Source organism: Theropithecus gelada, chromosome 15 (genome assembly GCF_003255815.1).
Source record: "Theropithecus gelada isolate Dixy chromosome 15, Tgel_1.0, whole genome shotgun sequence".
Classification (NCBI taxonomy): domain Eukaryota; kingdom Metazoa; phylum Chordata; class Mammalia; order Primates; family Cercopithecidae; genus Theropithecus; species Theropithecus gelada.
This window is the reverse complement of record NC_037683.1, coordinates 67,559,318-67,581,804: the sequence shown is the minus strand read 5'-3', so window position 1 is coordinate 67,581,804 and position 22,487 is coordinate 67,559,318. Positions and strand designations below refer to the sequence as shown.

General features: G+C 34.0%; 1 protein-coding gene across 8 annotated transcripts in view; it reads right to left on the bottom strand.

Moving 5' to 3' along the window:
• NFIB (nuclear factor I B) overlaps positions 1-22,487 on the bottom strand; it is a 318,143-nt gene that overhangs the window by 3,513 nt on the left and 292,143 nt on the right. For 4 of the 8 annotated variants that reach the window (XM_025359126.1, XM_025359127.1, XM_025359129.1 and 1 more), the window contains 2 exons: positions 16,725-16,813; positions 1-2,967 (listed from right to left, as the gene is read on the bottom strand). The exon at positions 1-2,967 is cut by the window's left edge. In XM_025359126.1, coding sequence (XP_025214911.1) covers positions 2,838-2,967; positions 16,725-16,813 — 219 coding nt within the window. In that variant the 3' untranslated portion in view covers positions 1-2,837. Of the gene's footprint in view, positions 2,968-8,100; positions 8,106-16,724; positions 16,814-22,487 lie in introns of all 8 variants that reach the window. The other 4 variants (XM_025359130.1, XM_025359128.1, XM_025359132.1 and 1 more) reach the window with 2 other exon arrangements.

Genomic DNA, 22,487 nt, shown 5'->3' with positions numbered 1-22,487 from the left:
TGAATACACTCAATGGGACTGGGGGGTGAGGGAAGGGCAAAATAAAACCAGCCTCCATTCAGCCTCTAGCCCTCAGGGGAAACGAAATCAAATATATAGTTAAGGTACCACTCCTTAAAAAAAATCCCATCAGCATCTAATGGGTTTAATTCATCCACAGGAAGATTAATTGCTTAAAATTCTATATTTCCCTTCTGCTCTGGTTCTCAGTTTTAAAAGGGCAGGTAAAATGAAAACAGGATTTACTTTTTTCTTCCTTAAAAATTGAACCTTGATTTTAATCTATCAGTCCAAATACATTCAACAATAGCAACCCTCTGTTCAATCTTCTGGATATTAAAAAAAATCCAAGTGCACTGCCATCCATTTGAAGTAGTAAGTCACAGGTAAATCATATCCTATCATTAATGAAATGAAATGGGGACGAAAAGTGGTGGAGAAGGAATACAGGAGACTCCCTCCAACAGGTCTAATGTGTTTTCTAGGAGAAAGAATATTCATGTGTTAAACCCTCAAAAGTGTTAAACATCCAACGTACCCTATGTGGACATTCCAACAAATATTTTTGCCAAATATGAGACAGGCTCACTCTCCACTGTGGATCTGGAACTTTCAAAAAAAACTATCACCAAGCCAAGTCTGCCTTTTAAAGCCAAGTCTGCCTCCAGGAGAATTTGTTGTGTTTGCTTGTTCTTACTATAGTGTTGTTATGAAAACCAGTAATGAGTTCAGCTTGCACCCCAGGTGGGAAGTTAGAGAGGGGAACCTGTGTAAGTTGAAGTTTGTCACAGTAGGCAGAACAGTCGCTTTGCAGCCCAGGCCCATCTCAGGGTGCACTGCTTCACAGCTACACTGTAAAGTGTTAAAAATCCTCCCACCCACCCCAGAATATATATATATGTATATTAAAAAAAATCCCCTGTCCATCTCTCAGTACACAAAAGGACCTCATCACACTGCAAAAATAGCAGTACCCACTTTGGTCAATTAAAACAAACAAACAAACAAAAAAGCATACATTATTTTTTTTTTAAATCTGTGTACTTACCTATAATAACCAATACAGCTAAAAGCACTACCTACATAGGCAAAACTTGGTATTGCATAATTCATATAAATTTGAAACCCCTCCCCCCCAAATATTAATTGGAAGATGAAAAACATGAAAGGTTAATAGAAAAAAACACCAAAATACTGAAAATATTGCTGGTCGATTACAATTTTTAAGCGGCAACTATACACAGCCATGATATGCTTTATAAATGTGAGATAAAGGTATAACTGTCTAAAAAATCCATGATGTCACACATTTTTCTTCGTCTGGAGTACAAAATATTTTGTCATAAAAATGGTAAAGATTTAAAATGATAATAAATGCAGCAAAACAAGTGTAGTGATGTCACTTTGTTGTTTTTTTTTTTGTTTTTTTTTTTTGTTTTTTGTTTTTTAGATTTCAAGGCAAGGCACGTAATGTGGACATTATATCTTCGTGCAAATTAGGATTACTGGAAAGAGTATTTTTAATTAAAATTTTAAGAGACATAGAGGCAAAATGTGTCTGCCCATGCACACTATGGATCTGTCAATACAAGAAATTTGTTGAACAAGGCTAATGTCTGAAAGCACCATGCAAGTTTTCAGCACCCTGATTACATTTGTTTTCTCAAGAGTGCGTTTTTATATCCTACACCCTGGCGTTCCCAGTTTGTAAACTGTAAGCTTTACCCTCGTGACATGGATTTGCCTGCCTCTTTGTCTCTATAATGCAGATTTTATAGAACCTTTTGTACACCCTATGGGTTCTTTATGCAACCAGTAATTTTAAATAAATAAATTCTACCTCCAAGGAGGCTGCAGCTAAACCAACATAAGTGCTGTGTTTTCATTAATTTTATTTTTCTCAAGCACATGATTTGTCTTGATTTAATGCCTTTTTAATGCCCTCAAAAACTGAGGGGAAAATAAATTCGTTCAAAATTATTTTAAATTCTTTTTAATCCCCTCAATTTAGAGTCCAAGGGCTGAAGGACTTATAATCATGATTCCCCTTTAGATATAAATTTATAAATTGCACTTGCCTCTGTTAAGTGTTTCTTTTGTGGGGAAAATATTATATTAATTTTTACTGTTGCATGCAGAGATAACACTTCACCTACATAGAGGCATTTCTTCCATAGAGCCTTTGTGTTCAAACTGTTTTTTTCCTTTTTTCTTTTTTTCCTTTTTTTTTCATTTTTTGTTTTTTTAAGATTTCAAACTGGGTTACACACTGGAAAAGGCTGGGTTAAGGGCCAAAATTTAATAAATCTGTACTGATAACTAAAGGCTACAGAGATTTTATATATATTTTTTTAACTTTTAGAAATCAGAGTGCTTATAAAATGGCTGGCTCATGGCTCTGTCACCCAGCACCTCTGACGCCGCCTCCTAGCCTTCGTTGGTGAGATAACCAGGAATAGTGATTCCATGCGTAAACAACAAGAATACTAAACCAATAAAACTAGCTTATCATGCAAATATTAAGGCATCTAGAAAGTCAGTTAAAATATATTGTCATAGAGACAGAACATCTATTTCCCAGCGGACTTCATGTAACAAAGGCTACGTTGCAGGGGCTGCGATCTACCATCAGTGAAATATCATCGACCCTTTTTATGTCATTACAGTTTCAACCTTAAGGGAATTAGTGATTGTAAGTGCTGCAATTGCTGGTCTATTATCTTCTTTCTTCAGTTTCTTTCCTTTCACCCTTTGTTTTGTCCAGTCTTCCTCTTTTCCTTTTTTTAAAAAAAAAAAAAAAAAAAATTTCTTAAACTATTGTTGTGTTTCTTTTTCCCTCAGTTGCTTGTTTCTGCTTGAAGGAAAGGTTCTCCAATTATGTTCAAACCGTAATTTTGGACATTTGCCGGTAAGATGGGTGTCCTATTTGACACTTGGAAAGGAACCAAGCTAGCCCAGGTACCAGGACTGTTGAGAGGAGAGGGGCAGCAGGGAGGGAAGAAAAAAAAGAAAAAAAACACAATGTTAAAATCTACAACAATATGAGCAATATAAGTTCCAGATGCATCAAATTATTACTATCACTATTTTCAAAATTACAGTCTAATATGAGATAAATGTGCCAAATTATACATGTTATACCTATCTATACTCTATAGTCTATTTTTTAAATGAAAATTAAGACTAAAGTGAGGCAGAAAAATCCAGAGTAAGATATATAAACAATTATTTAATTCTAATTGATTGAGGATATTCTAAAATATTATATATTTATCAATATAAATGCAATATGATTCATTTTTGTACAGGAAAAAAAAGAAAAAGAAAAGCAACAATCTGTTGATACCAATACATGTTGCCAGTTATATTCTGATCTTGTTTTACCTTTAATTCACAAGCAATTCAGTGGTCAGATGGGTTTCAATTTCTTACCTGCCTATTGGGTTGAATAAAATTGAAACGTACAGTGAAAGATATTTCTTCTCTCCTTACAACAGGAAAAAAAACTACATGTTTAAGGTAGGCCCATGCATAATATGCAATTTGAAATGCCCAATTATCAAACATATTTTAATCAGAGTTTTTTAGTAAAGACCGAACAAATAAGAATCCTAGAACCAAAATGGAACACAGCTTTTCTTGCTCTCTACAGAATACCCATTGTGAGGAAAAACATTTACAGGAGGCCACAAGGGTCTCTGCTTGTGCTGATTAGTTCTATAGCTCTCCAGTGGTTTTCTTATCCTAACCCTCTTTAACTTACTTTCAGAGAGAACCAGAGTTTTTCCTTCCAATGCATGTTTCCCTACATCGGCTTGCAGCAGAAGCCTGAGCACTCCCTGCTCCTCCCCATCAGTAATGATACCACATTTAAGCTGCTCTGCACATGGGGAGTTTGGAGGGATAGGTGGCGGGTTGAGGGGTGGGGGTGTTGGAGGCAGTAAATGATAACATTCCTGCCTTCCTCTCATCAGTTCAACTTTCGCCTATGCTGAATTACAGGCTGTTTAAAAAAAAAAAAAAAAAAGGCTGGAAAACAATTCTCTAATTGCTACTGGCATAATCTCCCTTTAAGAAGTATCATATGGAGGATAAAAAAACATCAGATCTATGTATCATGAAACAACTCTACAGCACACATTTTGGGTACACTTAATCTAATGTATTGCTTGTTCCAACACTCAACTCCAAATGAACGTCAGTTAAGTAACAGCTGCATAAATAATCATGAACCAAGAAAACATCAAACTGACAATTCTGTACTCATATTAGTCATGGCCTAGCATGGAAACATACTTTCAATGTTTTACATTTCATTGAGTATCCCTTGCTTTACTTTTGAAACCATGAAGTGAGATGGGCACTATTGTTGTAGCTATCAATCTAGATATGCTCATTTGTTCATACTTTAATTCTAAAAATACAAAAACCTTTACGGAATATCAACCTAAAGGAACAATTCTGAATTTTTTAAAAAACTTGATACATACTGTTTTTACTCTGGTGATAACCTCTATACAAAATGTTGCTTGTTGCTACACATATGTACGTATTTCTGAGTTAACACTTCAAAAAAACATCACAATGACCATTTGTGCTCAAGGGATTTTATAATTAGACTACAAACTCCAAGAAAGCAAAGTCCATCTCTAGTAAAGTATCTAGCACATGGAAGATGCTCAATACATTTTTTAGACAAACAAATCAATTAATTGTTTCAAATCACACCCAGCTATATATTTTTAAGAGGTGTCACCCAAGATTACATATAGTCATGAATATGTTGTGATTTGGTCCCCAATAAAAAGAAAATAGGTATCTCTGAATTTAAAATTAGATCTACTTAGCATTAACAAAAATTGATTAAGCAGGAATAATCACATTCAAACTAAAAAGATATGTCCTCATAATCTGATGAAAAATCATAACTCTTAAGAATACTTGTTATTGAAACTTTTACTAAGCAGCTTAACTGTTTTCACATATTTCTCTTCCCACACACATCATCAACAATTATTTTTGTGCTTTGCACCATTGATTGGGAACAATGTTACATAATGAATCATGAAACTTATTTTACCCTCAACTGTGTTTCCACTGCACTTTGTACATGGTCCTGTTACAGCATTTATTACTTCATAAATATCTCTATCTGGGATTATCTTACTAACTGAAAGGTGAACTTCACAGAGAAAATGACCTAGTCACATCTATCTTTATAGAGTCTGAGCATAGCTGGTGCTATTTCTTAACAAATAAAATAAATTACAAAAACGGGTATACATTATTTTTAACCTGAAGTAAAAAGCATGTACCAAAAGCAAAAGGACTAGGCAAAACAGATAATCCTTGACGGTAAAATACAATGTCAACAAGCAGCAAATTGCTTTGCAAAATTAACAAGAGGGCCAAATTAAGTGAGCTCAAGAAAGTCATTTGGAGATTGTATGCTTTAGGGATATAAAGTATATTTTAATGATTGAAAATAGATGTGGCTCCTTACATGGACAAGTCTACCAACTAATGGCAGAAAATTCAGGGTTTATTTTGCAATAACTCTCTTACTCAGTTCTTTAGAAGAGACATATGTCATTCTTTGGAAAATGTTCAATAAAAATAAATTGATGCTAGTCACTAACAGGACTCTTGCTGCAGAATGCCTACCAAATTTAATTTAAATGTTTATTTAAATCTTTCAAACAGCCCATCCTACATTATGACCATATCAAAATTGCAGAGTGCAATATATTTGTCAATACTGTTTATGAACCTTTGGGGGGAAATAAATCTCAAACATTAACACTATGCAGACCCCATATACGAGTTTTACAAGTCTCTTATTGCCAATTTGTAGGTTAAGTTCAGAACTATAAGGCACAGACATTTTTTAGAGCTATTTTTGGTAGTCCTGTTGAAAAAAACTTGATAAAACTAATTCAATGACTGAGATAACAATGTAAATAAATACATTTAATCAAAGTAATATAGATTACTTAATTTCAAAAGTACAATGTCTAAAATTGCATACTTATTCAGGTAAAAATGTAATAGTGCTTTTTATACATCTAACTCTCTATATAAAAATCAATAATCACATGTATAGATAAAATAAACACACAAAAACAAATTAGTTACACGTAAAATGCTTAACAGTTTTAATTCACACTGAGAATTACTATATGGATAATCTTATGTTCATTCCAACTATCTGCATTCCAGTAAGAGACATGAGAATATAACTGAAAGGATTTCAAAATATTCAAGCTCAAATTCAGCTACTTCAGCAATGTATCTTTGTAAGTGTGCATTTGCTTTGTTTTTATCAAATTTCTCATTGCTGAATCACATTTGTTTGGGCAAACAGAAGATGAGCATAGCTGAAAGCTGAAAGGACATCTTTAGAAAATATAAACTAGATATAACCTTTAAAAAAGATATAATTACTTTGCAAAAAAATCAAGCAGAATTTGACACAAAAGAATTTGATAGTACCTTAACACAAAGTACAACTCATCCTAATGACTATTACTATGTATATAATGAGATAATTCATTATAAAATAAATACACAAGAGCTAAATCAAAATTCCAAAAATAAAATGTTTGATATCATGGATACTATTTTCTTGCTATTTTGACCAAATGTATGACATGGCTCCCCCCAAAAGGGAAGAAGCAAATGAATTATTTTGACCTTAAGATGCATTACTGGTGATGGTCCAAGTTCATTTTTGTATTGGTAAGACTACCTCTGAAGTACTGTATTTCTTCTAGGTAGCACTCTGCAAGAAAATCTAACTTTATGGCATTTATTTGTTGAAGCAACTAACCAAATTATGTCATTGAAGAACAGCTAAAGGTAGTCAGGGAAGATACAGCAGTTGAGGTGGAAAGGAATATAGACTTCTTAAGCATGATTCAGGTTGAAGGAATAGCACAAAGGCAAAACTTCCAGACGATAGCCATGCTGAGGACTTACTATAATCACGGTACCATCTTTGGTGTTTTACATATGCTACGCCACTTGATTTTCTCAATGAGTTCATGAGATGGCCATCATTATCTCTGTTTCATATATGAGGAAACTGAGGCAAGTTTGCCCAAAGTCTCCTACTTAGCTCTCAGTTATGACTCAGATCTGTCTGATTTCCCTGGCCATTTCACTATATTATATTGCCTCCACAGGAAGTCAGATGACTTAACATAAGAAAGAACTTTCGAACAGAGTGGTCTGAAGGCAAAATTAATTGGCTTCAGGAGACAGTGAACTTTTCATGCCCCACACCAGCTGGATTATAACTTAGCTAATGTTGCAGAAGAGACTAGTGCACAGAATATGTAGCTGGTCTAAGTGGCCAACTGATCTGAAATTCTATGTATTCATCTCCTCTGAAACAAATCTAGTTGAAGTTCTACTAGGGTGAGTTCTACAGCATGAGGATTAAGAGGGAAGAAGATACCCACTTCTTCCTTTTAAAAAGATGCACTATTTCTGTATGTCTTATCCTGGATACACTGGGTAAAAGAGTTCATCTTTGCATCTACCTACAAAGAGTAAAGAGACGCTATACCTTTCAGTGAAAGAAAGGGAGAAATAGCTCTGGGCAGCCATACCAACATTTTATGGTTCTGTTTTTTTAAATTGTGCATTATGTGAGTGTGTCTTCTAGGCCAAAAGATTTGGGCCCTTACCTTTTAGCTCACTAACACCTATGAACCCCAGGGTGCCACATAAACATGTATGAAGCCGTTATATTGAGCCAAAAACTAAACAAAGTCAAAGATTTTACATCACCTATTAGTTGGAGGTGATTAAAACAATAAGAGCTATTTTCAGAATGGCAAAAATCATTTATTACTAGTCTGTGTGTATTTGATAATGGATGAGATAACATACTTGTTAAACAGTTTATAAAATGTCTAAGTATCCAGTATGTGAATATTTTTCAGGACAATAATAATATTGTCCATTTAGAATTTATATACTGGTTTAATCATGAGAAAATACCATATTTACTTCAAAGATAGTAAGTACTCTTTCAAGAAGTTTAAAAAATATTACAGGAATAAAGCACAAAGAATTGTACATATTAATACATACCTCAACTGTACCAGTAGACACATTATTTACAGATGGCAATAAAAATGAGCAATGGCCCAGAAATCATGGGGAATAAATAAAATAAGTATTTTAATTTAAAAGAAGGATTTGCCTTTAGTTCCTTTGCAACAGTTTCTGATCTCCCCAAGATGGAAAGTTTTTTACTTCCTTGGCTAAACATTCTAATTTTATTGGCAAAATATTAACACACAAGTATTAGTATTTCTTGTAAAATGCACAATAAACAATTTTCCTTATTAATAGCAAAAAACCTGTCAGGAAAACTATGCTGTCCTGGGTTGTACATGGGTGCATTTGGACTGGTTGCTTACTTCAATATAACACAAAGGCCGCAGATTACATATTGTGAAAAAAATGGTCACTCAGACCAGTAGAAAGAATAAATACTTAAATTGAATCTATTTATGTATTAGAACAAAGAAAATAGTACTTGATAACTATACTAGTTGCTAGCACTTATGTAATGTGTATTATTTGCCAGGTACTGTTCTACATGCTTGACCTACCTTAAAACTTTTAATCCTCATAACAAATCTATGAGAAAAGACCATTATTATCCTGATTTTACAGATGATGAAACTCAAGTTAGGAAGTTAAGTGTTGTGCCCAACTCATATTGCTACTAAATTGTAGAAGGCAGGACTTGAATTCGAGCAATGTCATTCTAGGATCTGTATTTCTACCCACTAAACTTCTCTCATCTCCCCTTCTTGTGAAGCATAGTTTACTTTTTTCACTGGACTAGAAGTTATATTACCACTGAATTATACAAGACTCTGTGAATTAAGGTTCATATCACAATGAAATTCCTGTGGAAGTATAACTCTTGAGCTCAAAATTCAGCGCAAATAACTGTGCTTTATTTCTCCAATTCCAGTTCCTTTTCAGCTGAACACAGTATTTGCTTTTGTTTTACATATGTGCAGATGTGGCTGTATGTCTATAATTTGCTTGTTGAGTTCCACTTCAGATGAGGCTAGACTGGAAGTGAAATATACAAAGTACTTTACACTGGTCTTGGGTTTCTTCGATTTATTTTCCCCATTTTTAGGGATCATTATTGCCATCTGAATGACCCTATTTGCATGCAAGATGATTCCTAATGATTATTACTATTTGTAATAATCTGTATCAGAAAGCTCCCTGGCTAGCTCTTACCTGAACTGCAAAGTACTCTTGTGGGCTCTCTGGGAAATACCAAATATCATAAACTGCAGGTGGCTCATGGAATTATTCTAACTGCAAGCAATAGGACTTCACAGTAATGAAAGAGAAACGTATTTGTTTCTTAACTAAGTAGGTAAATAGCTTTCTTTATTGCTACTCCTTGGGGACCAACGGTTTTGAAAATAGCATATCAAAATGGTAGACCATCAAATCTCATTAATTTATATTCAATTGTTTCAGAAGTGTTTTGTTCTTAGGGCATAGTGGATTGAATGTTAACTTTACCATGCATGAGTGCTAGCATTCTCTAAGTAAAATAATAGCATCTACCATTGAAACATTTTATCTAATAAAGAGCATAGGGCAAGAAAAGCCACTCCATATGGGAGCACTGCCACTAAATATTAAATGTGTTTCTTATAATTACTGCACTCTTTGAGTAAAAAATTCTTACACAATCCTTGAAGACTTGAATATGGCAACCTACACTTAAATAAAAACCTCCTTAAAATGTTCGGTTTAAACATAAATAAGAAAAAATCTCTTCCTCAACAGGCCAAATTAAGGACTTTTAAAAAAATTGTGTCTGATCTTTTTCAAATTTTAGAACTGAAAATGAAAGATGAAAAATTATTATGATGACTAATTATAAATAAATTACAGTACACACATGCATACATACATAAGAACTTAGGTAGCTGTGGGAGGTTTCAGTCAATTAAAAAATATAGAATTATCAGGCTCAGAGTAATTATTTTATCTCCTCCCACAGACCACAGCACAGTGGAGAAGCCCACATGTCGATTTCCAGCCTCTTTCTGTCTGTATTCCTCTCTACCCTGGGCTCCTTTTCAATGCTATTGTTAAAAGTGGTACTGCTCCTCTTATTTGCATACGTGAAGATTTAACAGCAGACAAAATTCTCTACAAAAAATGGTGCTTCAAAATAGTGCCTTTCACTAGAGAAAATCACCCAAGGCATACTAAATCAAATAGAAATGTAAGTTTTCTACAAAGCAAAAAGAGACTCTTTTATAAATGATTTTCATTTAAAAGGAAAAATCAGCATTATTTGCACAATTTTACCTCTAAAAGATGAAACTTATTAGTATCAGAACGCTGAAGCATAAAATTACAAATGATTAAATAACTGAACACATTTTAATATTATGCTTGCTACTCTGTTCACATGGGCAAAAGAATCTTCCTGTGTGTGAAACAAAGTGAACAAGAGAGAATAATTGTAACTTTCTGCAATTTCTCAATATTTAAAATTTGCATTCTTCAATGACTTGACCTTAAGATTTTGCCTTTTCTTTTATCACTTATGTTTATTATTATATTTATTAATTCATAGGCTTTGTTATTTAACTAAAAAAAATCATCGTATCCCTACTAACAGCACTAGCAAAAATGAGAACCAAAAAGGTAAGCTAATAAATGGTGCACTGGCTGTCGAGGGAACTGATTTCTTATGGACAAAATACACATGTAAATATGGCACTTTACATAAAATATATTCAAATAAAGTAGGTGTTTAATATACTTCCTTTCACTGCAAAGGGTTAATCAGCAAGGTTTACATTTGGGAATTTTCAGAATCATGCTCCTCCCTCTCCAGTAGCGCTGCCAAAAATCATCTGACAGGAAACGTAAGATTAAGTTTGTCCTACCTAAGCGAACAAAGAGTGCTCTGAACAGGCCACTGGTTTACTGCAGAGCGGGAACTTTTCTAATCCTGCTGGAATCTGCAGTCCTGCTCAGAAAATATCATGGAAAAAAGTTGTTTTCTTTCCTCTAACATCTTGTCTCAGGATCATCTCATTTTGGTCACACTGCAGATCCTGCTGCTTCTCCCATGAAGGTTAACTTAAAGCTCCAAACATAATCATGTGGAAAATGGACATTATTGATTCCTATGGTCCATTGTTCCCCCATCCTAAGTCCCTGAAGTTCAAGTTCAATCTGGAATTACATCATGTCTGGTTTCTCCTGGTTACCAGACGGCTTGAGACGTGACCACAGCTACAGAAAAAACAAACAGCCTTCTTCACGCTTCGGCTCCCCTATCGATTCAAACGTAAACTTTTTTTCTTTCTCTCAAGTATGCTTCAAGTATGGAGCATGGTTAATTTAGAGATTAAGTTCCAAATTAGATTATCTAATGGCATCTTAATGGATTGCTGACCCATTTCCTGTGGGATGGCAGCATGCAAGTCTGGCTGGAATACAATTAATTTCTTAGGAAGTGTTCTGAAGAGTTTGCCTAGATAAAAAGGAAACGTCGTGTTGTACAAATCTTTCTTTATAAATGGAGAAAGTTAGGCAAAACTACGACAAATCCCAACATATTATTCAATAGCCAGACCACAGATGTTGTGCGTCTGTGAAAACCGTATCAAGATCATTTTTAAGAATGGTAATGTTTTTATTTTTGATTTCATAACAGGTGCAAATAATTTTGATAAGAATAGAGTAATTCCTTTAAAAAGAATATTCAAATACAAAGACAAAACTAGTTAACAGCTCCTTTACCAAACAACGGTCATGTGAAATGTTGGTTTTTGCAATTCCCCACCTTGAACCAAAGATCCTTCCATTCATCTACCGTATCAGCATTTCTATCATAGTCCCAGAGTGGTGCTAGGGGCCCAGAACGGTGTATAAAAAGTTGAGGATTTGAAAACACTTTAGAGCTGACAGCGGAAAAGGAAATTCAGCACTCGGAGAATAAAGCCCCCCCCAGGAACTCCAGGAACAACCCAGCTGTTGTACTGTAGTTATGTGTCAAGATAACAAACTGAGAGCAGGAAATGCTAACCTAGTGAATTCGCAGGGATGGTCTAAGTGTAATGTTGAAATACAAGTTAACTCTTAATATTACCTAAGGACATACTCCCCTTATCATACATAGGCCACATATATGTGGAGATATACACACACACTACATACACACACATATATATGCATACACACAAACACATATATGTAATACAAACATGGTTTGCAACCCATTATTGAAAATTATTTTTGTTTAAATATTCATTCCTTTGAGAGCATACATTTTACAAAGAAAATGTTATGAACAAAGCAAGGAAAATGGTTGAGGCGAGTGTTATGCAAATTAAGTTACATGGATAAAATGAGAGCTATTACCCCCCCCAACTTTTTTTTCTTTTTTTTTTTTCCTTCCCTCTCCTGACCAACCAGATCCAAATAACCTTTACTGGCTGCTAAATTTCTCTTGAGAAATCAAGCAACTCTCTAGAATTGCAGTAATAAACGACAATTTCTTAGAAAAACATGGGTAAAGTAACTACAGAATGAAGTATTCAATCCATAGAAAGGAACTGCTAACACATGTAACATGGAAAATAGCTGATAAAAGTCTCTTTGGTGCCATTCAATTATGGCATCCGCAGAAACACAAAAATCCTTCCAATCATTTTAGTAAAATCTTCATTTATTCATTATTTCAGAGGCTGAGCAAATGGTTTGTGTAAACATATCCTTCGGTAACACGCGCATGTTTATTTTAGCCATCTGAAGACTTCTTCTATGTTTATATAAGCCATCAGACACATACAACCACTCACTTGTGGCTTTACGTTTTCTTGAAAGGGGTAAAGGGGGAGAAGAGAGAATGAAACAATAAATTCAGTTTCTCTTTTGCATGAAGCACTCCCTCTAATGTTTTAAAATAGCTTATGTTTATATTATTCTTGGATTGTCCTTCGGCTTTCTTTTTCATTCAATTATATTGATCTTTCATATCTGATAGTACAGGCTGTATTCTGACTATCACTTTAAGAAAGACAGCCAGTCAGGGAGTAACTGCTGTATTTGTTTATGTCCACATAACTCATATATACAACAAGGTAATTTGTCCACATGAGACAAAGCACAAATACAACAGTACCTACCTTAAGCAATTCATCACCTATCATCCTCCTAAGATCTTGAGCCCATTCTGACTATACTAGAAGGGAGCCCTTCATGAAACCAGTATTTTACTCTGGGTTAACTGCAGTTCCTGACCTTTCACTTAGGCAGAAAAATTGACTCTCTCAAGGTGCAAGCAACTCCTACGCGTGTGCGTACACACACACACACACACACACAGAGTTCACAAAACAGTTCACAAAATTTTAAGGTCAAAACAACAAAACACCTTCAGGGTTGTAACCTAATAAGGCTGTGAAAACTTTCTCAAAGAGTCAGCTTTGGTTCCTAAGGGAATGCTTAGGCCTTGGGGTTGGGGGTGGGTGGAGGAAATCTTCCAGCTTTGATTATACTCGCACAGCTCCCTTGGCACTGCCATTTTCAGTTCCGACAAGAGCTGCGTTTGACATGGAAACACCTCAACAGGGCAATTAGTATAAAGCAGAAAAGAGGGTGACCATGGAAAAGTGACTGTACAAAGAAATTAATGACAGCAAACAACAATCAATCAAAATAAAGCAAAACCAAAACACCCGTTTTGCTCTGTCCTGTTCTACTACAGTCTCCACGGACTGCCTTTTGTTAAAAGGCAACTACCACAACAAAAATAACCTGTGATATTTTATTTATTCCATCGTGACAAAGGCAAATTATTTAATTCTTTGGATGAACAGACCTATATTTCTTAAATATTTTCAACTTATTCAGATGATTCTAAAGCTATAGCTATGCCCTGAAGATTTTAGATGTCTATTATCTCCCTTAAAAGTGCTAGTGTTACAGACATTTATGACTTCTTTTTTCAAAATTCTTTCAAAAAAAGTTTTAAAAATAAACACAGGTCATAAATTCCAAATGATGAATAAGCTGTCATGCCACAGACAAGGGCTATTTGTATTATCAAATATGAACTCTGTTGTGTCCATTTTTGAAAACTGTAACAAAGCAAAGCAAACTGTGTCATTTGAATTTATTTATTCTGAACTGCATCACACCTAGATTTTAAGAACTGTGAGCATTTCAATCACCACAGCATTTATCACAGCCCACAGATTCAATAATACCTGTTGAATGTAGAATGTGATGGCTGCCATTATCAATTATGTGCTTTCTGAATCAGGATAGAAAGAGAAGAAACAAACCAAGATACTGGCTGGGTGTGGTGGCTCACGCCTGTAATCTCAGTACTTTGGGAGGCCAAGGCGAGCAGATCACTTGAAGTCAGGAGTTTCAGACCAGCCTGGCCAACATGGTGAAATCCGATGTGTACTAAAAATACAAAAGTTAGCCAGGCGTGGTAATGCACGCCTGTAATCCCAGCTACTCTGGTAGCTGAGGCATAAGAATCACTTGAACCTGGGAAGCAGAGGTTGCAGTGAGCCAAGATCATGCCACTGCACTCCAGCCTGGGTGAGGAAGTGAGACTGTCTAAAAAATAAAAAACAAAAAACAAAAAAACCAAGATACCTTTTAAAGAGCTTTTGGAATCATTAAGACCATTCTACATATCATTACCTACTAATCAAAAGAAAAGTTACTATTTTTGAGAGGGAAGAAAAATTTTACCTAAATAAATTCTGAATTTTTTTCTGACTTACTATGGCCTGAAACTGATTACCACATCAATTTTTCACCAGGAAGGGGATTTGTAACAGCAACAATACTGCCCTAAGAACTGAGTGTAATCATCAGATTCATTTCCTCCAATACATGTGTTCTGAGATTTATTGCCCACTCACCTTCTCTTTCCATGGGCTATCAATTTTTTATTCAAAAAATTACTAGTAACTAGGTAAAGTTATATTTTAAATCTCTAACAATTTACAAATATGCTTTAGAGGTGCTATCCTATTTTTAGATTTAGTAAGCCAATCAATATTCCATAGATTTGGAAGTTCACACAGCTATAGGGGCACTTACAAACATGAGTGCATGTCATCTGGTTTGCAATTCTTGTAAATATGGTAAGTTTGTATGCAGACATGAGCCATTTTGTTAACTGATAGAGCATAAAATATAAGAGAGTTATTAAATAAAATATGGAAATATTAGGTTATTAAATTCAATTAACTTTTATTAAATAAAATATGGAAATATTAGGTTATTAAACTCAATTCAATTAACTTTAAAATGTATATTAATTTGGAATATTTTAATGAGATGCTTTCATTTAATTTAATTACGACTATTAATCGTTAAAGGCTATTTGGATAAGATGCCTACGTTGAGTTTATCTTCTTTTTATAAGCATATATTCTATTATTTTCAAAAGGGATGATGAATACAATCTTGTTGAAAAAAACCACAATATGTAAAACTGTATCCCTTTTAAAAGTGGATGTTATATCAATCTTCAAGAAGAAAAGTCACATGGTATTCAATTCAGTAGTGAATTAATAAAAAGTCATTGTTTTCAAAAACATAATCTGAATTATTTCCTTAATTTTTATCTGAATTAAAGTAGACATTTAATTATTTTGATTCTTTAAAATCTACTCTTTGGCAATTTCTGTGAACCAATACAGAGATGGGTAGACGATCTACAACTCTATCTGAGTATATACCTTTCTATAGACACTTTCCGTAAATGGAGGATTACAATCAGAGCAGGGCTGGAAAATTATGTTGACTCTACTTGGTGAACTCCTTCTGGGATTACCTCACTCTCTTCTGCCAATGTTTATTTCTTATTACTTATGATTATACCATGAATCTAATTATTTAATTTGTCAATTTGACACAATTTGTTCTTAAATAAAATAAATGATACATAAGAAGCAGCTGACTTTGAATTGCTTACTTTCTAAAGGCAATGCATGAAACAATATCAGAACTGGTTTTGAAAATGAAGTTTTAGAATAGCTTCCTCAGCCAACCAAATAAAGTCAATCTTCCATGAATCACAGCAGTATACAAACAGAAATTAAAACTTTAACAAATTCCTTCTTCAGCTACTGATTCCAACAATCTTCCTACTCCGAAATTTATGGGTGCTGTCAATAACAGTTAAATTGACTAACCAAATTTTTTTTTACTAGTTTTTCCCTACAACAGGGGAAAAAATGAATAGTGAAATGGCTTAGAATTAGCAGTAGGGGAAAGAGTCAAAATAAGAAAAATCTACAACGTGAAAACCAATGCTTTATCCTCAGGTAGCTGAAAAATCTTCGCTAAAGCTGTGATTTCACTTTTCAGGTCCTAAAATCTAAATGTCACATTCCACCCCCTCCCCGACCAAAAATATTATAAATTGTAGAAAACATTTTATAGCATTTAAAAATTCCAATGATCAGTAAGCATATACTATAGTCCCAACTTAATTTGATGTTCTATTTACATAAGAAATAAAGGAGGAGGACAGGGAAAGAAGAATGGCATAGCCAAAACAACTAAATTTTCAACATATATTTTCTGTAAAGCTGGTTAAAAACAAACACTATAGCTCATGTAATTTTTAGGTGTAAGTGTAGGGTTGGAAATAATTAAAATGTTACCTTTGCCAAGTAATTCCCAATGTATCCTCACTGGTACTGGGGTATAAATGCCTGCCGTTTTGATTCATGGTCCAGTCACAAATCCTCAGCTGTCAATTGAAACCTAGCAGTCAGATATGGATCGAGCAGTACTACAGTTTTTAGTATTTAAATGAACACATGCAAACTAGTACTGTACATGGCATTAACCTTACTTTCCCAAGAGGCAACTTAAAGAAAAAAAAAAGCAAAAGAAAATCTTATTCTTGAAAAGCAAAATTCCTAGACTCTTTTTTAGAAAAAGCTATTGCAATATGCTTCTCTATTAATTAAAGCATACAAGAGAAACAAGTGCTTAGAACATAACAATTAGCCATTATTAGAGTACAAATTGAGCTGGAATAAAAGCAAACGTTAATGTTCAATAGAGAGATATATTTTAGAAAGAAAATAAAAATGCTTTTTTCTATGCATCACACCAAATAATCTGCACTGAATAAAATAATCAATAACTTTAAGCATGCAGTTTGCAAAACATAGAAGACATGCAGTTTAGAGGAGAAAGGCCAACCTTATAAACATTCACCCTAACTTGTGTTTAGAAGCATCAAGGTCTTCAGTTTTAACCTTTTACTAATTTTGTTTTGCTTAAACTGGCATTGTTTAGAAAGAGTTGATAACCATTTCTAGTTTTATTTTAAACTCAGAGTAATGGCATTTAAAATACTTTACTACATCTGAAGAAAGTGAGGAATGCACTGAATACAAGCTGAAACAAATTCTTCCCAGATCTCCGAATCATCAGCTCTGCCCTTCAGAGACTGTTCGAGTAACCCTATCCAGCTCTGCTTGGTTAACAGCTGCCCTACAGTGCTAGCAGATTTATTGAAAAGATATATTGCTTATTTTTATTCTTAAGAAAGTAAACTTATCTGGTTGGGGCGGGAACACACTAGAAAAGCACAGTTTTTAACCTTCAGATGGCCACACTGTAAATTAACAGCATCTTACACTGAAAAGATGACTTCTGCACAGTAATCCACTAAACCTTGTTTGCTGCTTTTCAGTGAGAATTTCCAGATGATGACTGGAACCAAAATACCCTAAATTATCATAAATCTAAAACTTATAATAAACGATTTTAAACATTTCTGATAATGTTATGGTCCAAAAAAATAGGCTATTAAGAATCTTCACTTTCCCTTTTAGACTCTCGAGCTTCTGCACACACTAAGTAATAGTGATTCAGGAGTTTTAGAAAGATAGTTTTTGCTCATTTTCTGTAGATCTATGAGGCTCCAAAAATACTAGCTAAAATTTCCAAACCATGTGTTTTAATTATTTGCATATTTCAGGATTTCAAGTAAAAGTGATTTTATGATCTAAAGAACTGAAAAAATTCCCTGCGTATACATAGATAGATCAACAGATTGATAGACATGTAGATTCTGCTCAGGATGTATGTCATACAGAAGTCATAAATCAGTAAATAAATTAGAAAGAAAAATAAATATTCTTTTTTTTTTTTGAGACACAGTCTCATTTCACCACCCAAACTAGGATGCAGTGGCGCCATCTCAGTTTACTGCAACTTCCGCCTCCCAAGTTCAAGCAATTCTCCTGCCTCAGCTTCCCAAGTAGCTGGGATTACAGGAGTGCGCCACCATGCCTAGTTAATTTTTGTTAGTAGAGATGGGGTTTTGCCATTTTGGCCAGGCTGGTCTCAAACTCCTGACCTCGAGTGATCCACCCACCTCGGCCTCCTAAAGTGCTGGGATTACAGCTATAAGCCACGGTACCCGGTCATAAATATTCTTAAAATGGACCAAAATACTCGCATGAAGGAAAAAAAAAGTATACTTGCTTTGTTTTACATCAAATGACATACTTTGAACATTTCAAAGAAGTAAATGTGTTCAGTCTAGTGGGAAGCAACATGGCAAGATTTCTTAAAAGTCCCCAAAATGGGTTGTCTAATCAAATTTAGTGTGATGGGGCAAATTGTTTTCTGTTTTGTTTTTTACAGTAAAACAATGGTCTATTTAAAAATACAAGTTTTAAAAGTACAATGAAAACAATCAAAAAACAGTTCAAGAAACTTGGTTTTGTACAACAATAATGTTATTGATTAATCACTTACTGATTCTACTGTAGTCAATGAAAATGGAAGGGTTTTGTTTAAGTTTTATTTGGTTTGTTTTTTGAGACAGGCCTTCCCTCTGTTGCCCAGACTGGAGTTCACTGGTACGATCATGGTTCACTGCAGCCTCAACCTCCAGGGATCAAGTGATCCTCCCACCTCAGCCTCCTGAGTAGCTGGGACTACAGGTTCGGGCCACCATGCCTGGCTAATTTTTTTTTTTTTAATTGTAGAGACAAGATCTTGCTATGTTGCCTGGCTAGTGAAAATGCTAGTTTTGAATCAAACATTCAGAAGAGGGGAGATGTATATTTAGGTATAACACATTAATTGTGTTAATTATTAACTTCAGATTAGTATCTATGGGGCTCTCAATTTAGGTTGGAGAAGTTTTTAGAAAAATAATATGCTTTCACAAAGCCAGGGGAATCTAAATAACACTCAGTGATTGGCTTATTGTCCCATAGACAACTGCAGGACCACATCTCCTCAGAAGGATGTATTGTAAATTAGTTAGGTTTTTTGTTGTTAATGTTGCTAATATTTTGTCTGTCTGTTTTACCACCCCAAAAAATGTAAAGTGGGCTATCTTTGACCATATGCTGCACACTTAAAAATGAACATATTTTGGGACTTTTCTAAAAGTAGTCTCAAAGGGGATAAACCTGACTACAGCTATTCATTATCATCTATTTAAGATACATGCAATAGAAATATTTTCTCCCAAATGGAAAAATATGCTTAAGTACATACAAAATAAACAATAAATGTATTTAGCAATAATTTAATGCCAAAGAAATTGGCAATATATTAATTATATTGAATTTCCTTTTAGTTACTAAAAATGTAAAATACTATAAATTTATTTATCTGTTTAGATTGTGCACTACCATTATCAACCTTTCTTGACGTTCCTGAGAAGACACGCTATAACTTAAGCCAGGTTACTGGAGCAAGAGCCTCTCTCTTCATGTTGGTTTTTTTCAATTAATAAACTTTGGTCATAAAGCATCTTGGAACTAACAAACTCCCTGATAAAGTGAAATTTTAAAGTGATGATATGGGTGGAGGAAGCAATTAAATCATTAAAATAGAAATCACTTATTCACCAAAGATTTCCATGATAGTAATTCCTAAGAAAATCAATTTCTAATCTTATTTGACCAAGATATTCCTGAGCAAGCAAATTTTGAACAGACTCTAGATATTAAAAGGTTAATACTACATGTATTTAAGCTTCTTTTGGGGTCATGTTACATATTCCCGCCATTAGCGTAATTCGGTTTTCCTAATAAAAAATAATTTTACATTAGGCTTTAAATAAGTTTAACATAATAGGTGATAATCTTTTTTGAGTTTGAGGTGGTGATTCCTTAGTTTCTGTCCTGTGACAGAATCAGTGTTAGATAATTCAGCTGTAAATTCTCTTTTTTTATTTTAAAACTTTAATTTTAAGTGGCACATAAATACATGCCTTTCATTTATATAGAATTTTCCTAAGTTCAAAGCTTTAAGAACGCTCTAAAAATTTTTCCAAGTATTTTTCATTAAGAAATAGGAAATTGCTTTTTTCTCTCAATAGTAATCAAATTTAAAATACCAAGTGCCACTCAGGTTAGAAATTTAGTCTGTTAGAATTATCTGTTTTTATGTGGAGGTGGGGAACAATACTTACTTTTATAACAATATAGACTCTAAAAAAGAACTGATCATATGCATATCCTTACAAAAATGCACTCATATAAATCATTTTAATCCTTTAATTTATATGCAGGTACCGATACGAAATTCTATTGTCGAGAAAATGCCCAGAATTTCAAAACCAAACAAAAGGTGAAGTAAGAAAGTAAGATTATCTTTCAAAAAAGCTATCAGTAAAGGGGTAAGGTTGGAACAGTTTAAACAACTAAGGAAGAAGTGAAGGTGAAGTTTTCACTGCATGTTCTTAGGGTGGAGTTCTATGGTCTCTGGAAGGAGAACCTTGTTCCTGGCCCAACTCAAATCAGATTGCTTCAAAGAAAAAAAGTAAAAGGATAGGGGCCATCTGGCTCCTCTCAAATGGCTACATAAAGGGGAAACACCTAAGATTTGGATCATTATCCTTTCCTAAACTATACTCAAATAATCATGTAAGTAGCAGATAGCCATAAAGAATTAATATTGCTTGTGACTTCAGACTAATAGTTTGTTTATTCAAATGGGGGTTCTCCTTTGTTATTAACAGGGTCTTTTGTTAAATGCACAGCAATTAGCTTTGGGAACAAAAGAAAGAAGGTAAGCAAAATGTTCTACTTTGCTAGACTCAGCAAACAGGCTGATGTACTAACAGTTCCTATGATGACAACAAATCTCAATTGAACCAATAAACCATTAAACTGTGAACAGAACAATCAACACAGGCAAATTTACCTTCTCACTTTTTTTTTTTAAGTTTACAATGACCCTCAGGAGAACACCTTGAAAGGTATGTTTTATGTTTTCTTGTGTTTCTTCATTTCTCCAGACCCTCAAGGAAACAGATTTTTGAGGGGTGGAGGTTCTTTTTGCGGGGGAAGACAGATGCTCAAAAGGATTAACACTCCAATATTAATACTTTGGATTAGGAGAATTTTATTTTATTGCTATTATTAATTACCTACATGGAGCAAATTAAATGGTCTCTGGATGAATACTATGTAACCTCTGAAGGAATGGTATGAACAAGAAAAATGGTCAGAATAAAATTGTGTTGTATGTTTCACATGTAACACATGCAAAAAAAAAAAAAGAAAAAACCAAAACAAGAAAAAAGATACTCAAGATCATCCTCATATCTTAAAAGTCACTTCTAAAGCCAATTTCTGAAACCCATGTTTCTTGATATTTAATTTAAATAGCAGAAGTAGAATTAACTTAAATGAGTATGCATAGTCCATGAGCAGAATAAACATTATAAACCATAAATCATAAGATGAGTATTAGAAAATGAAATCTTTTTTTTCCATTAGAAGCTACTATAACTTGTAAATTTTAAGGCTTTAAGGGACTTTGGAGCTCATGAAGTTCAACCTCTTCATTTTCCTTTCCAAGGTTTAAGGACTTGTCCAAGGTTAGAAATGCCCTGTCACATCAACACTAAAACTCAAACCTTCTGACTCCTAATCCCTGGTTCTCACCCACTATACCAGTTGCCTGTCATTGTTCCTTTCCTACCCTGTCCTTCATGTGCAGCTCAAGAATATTTAAAGCTAAGGTATCTGTAAATATAACCTTCAGAATTCCCTCTACCTTCCTGATTCAACTTAGATTTTTTTTAAGTTAATATTTTCAGAAAAGAAGATAATTTTTTACTTGTGTTTTTGTTGATTAAAATTTAAGGTTACATAAAACTTAATTTTACTTTTACATTAATTAGAACAGCTTTTCTGGATATTAGTCTTTGATTCCCAGTAAAGGTAAGTGAACAAACCAGTGAATGACAAAAGACAGACAATAGAAGAATTTTCTGAATTTAAGAACTAGCGAAAGAGCTAAACATTTGCATAGCCATTATTTCGACTGAAACTTCCTTTAAATGTGTTTCCTTTCAAGCTAGCATACGTGAAAAGTGACCTCTTATCCACTTACATACCTACCCAGAAATCATGTGATAGCGTTTTACGTCA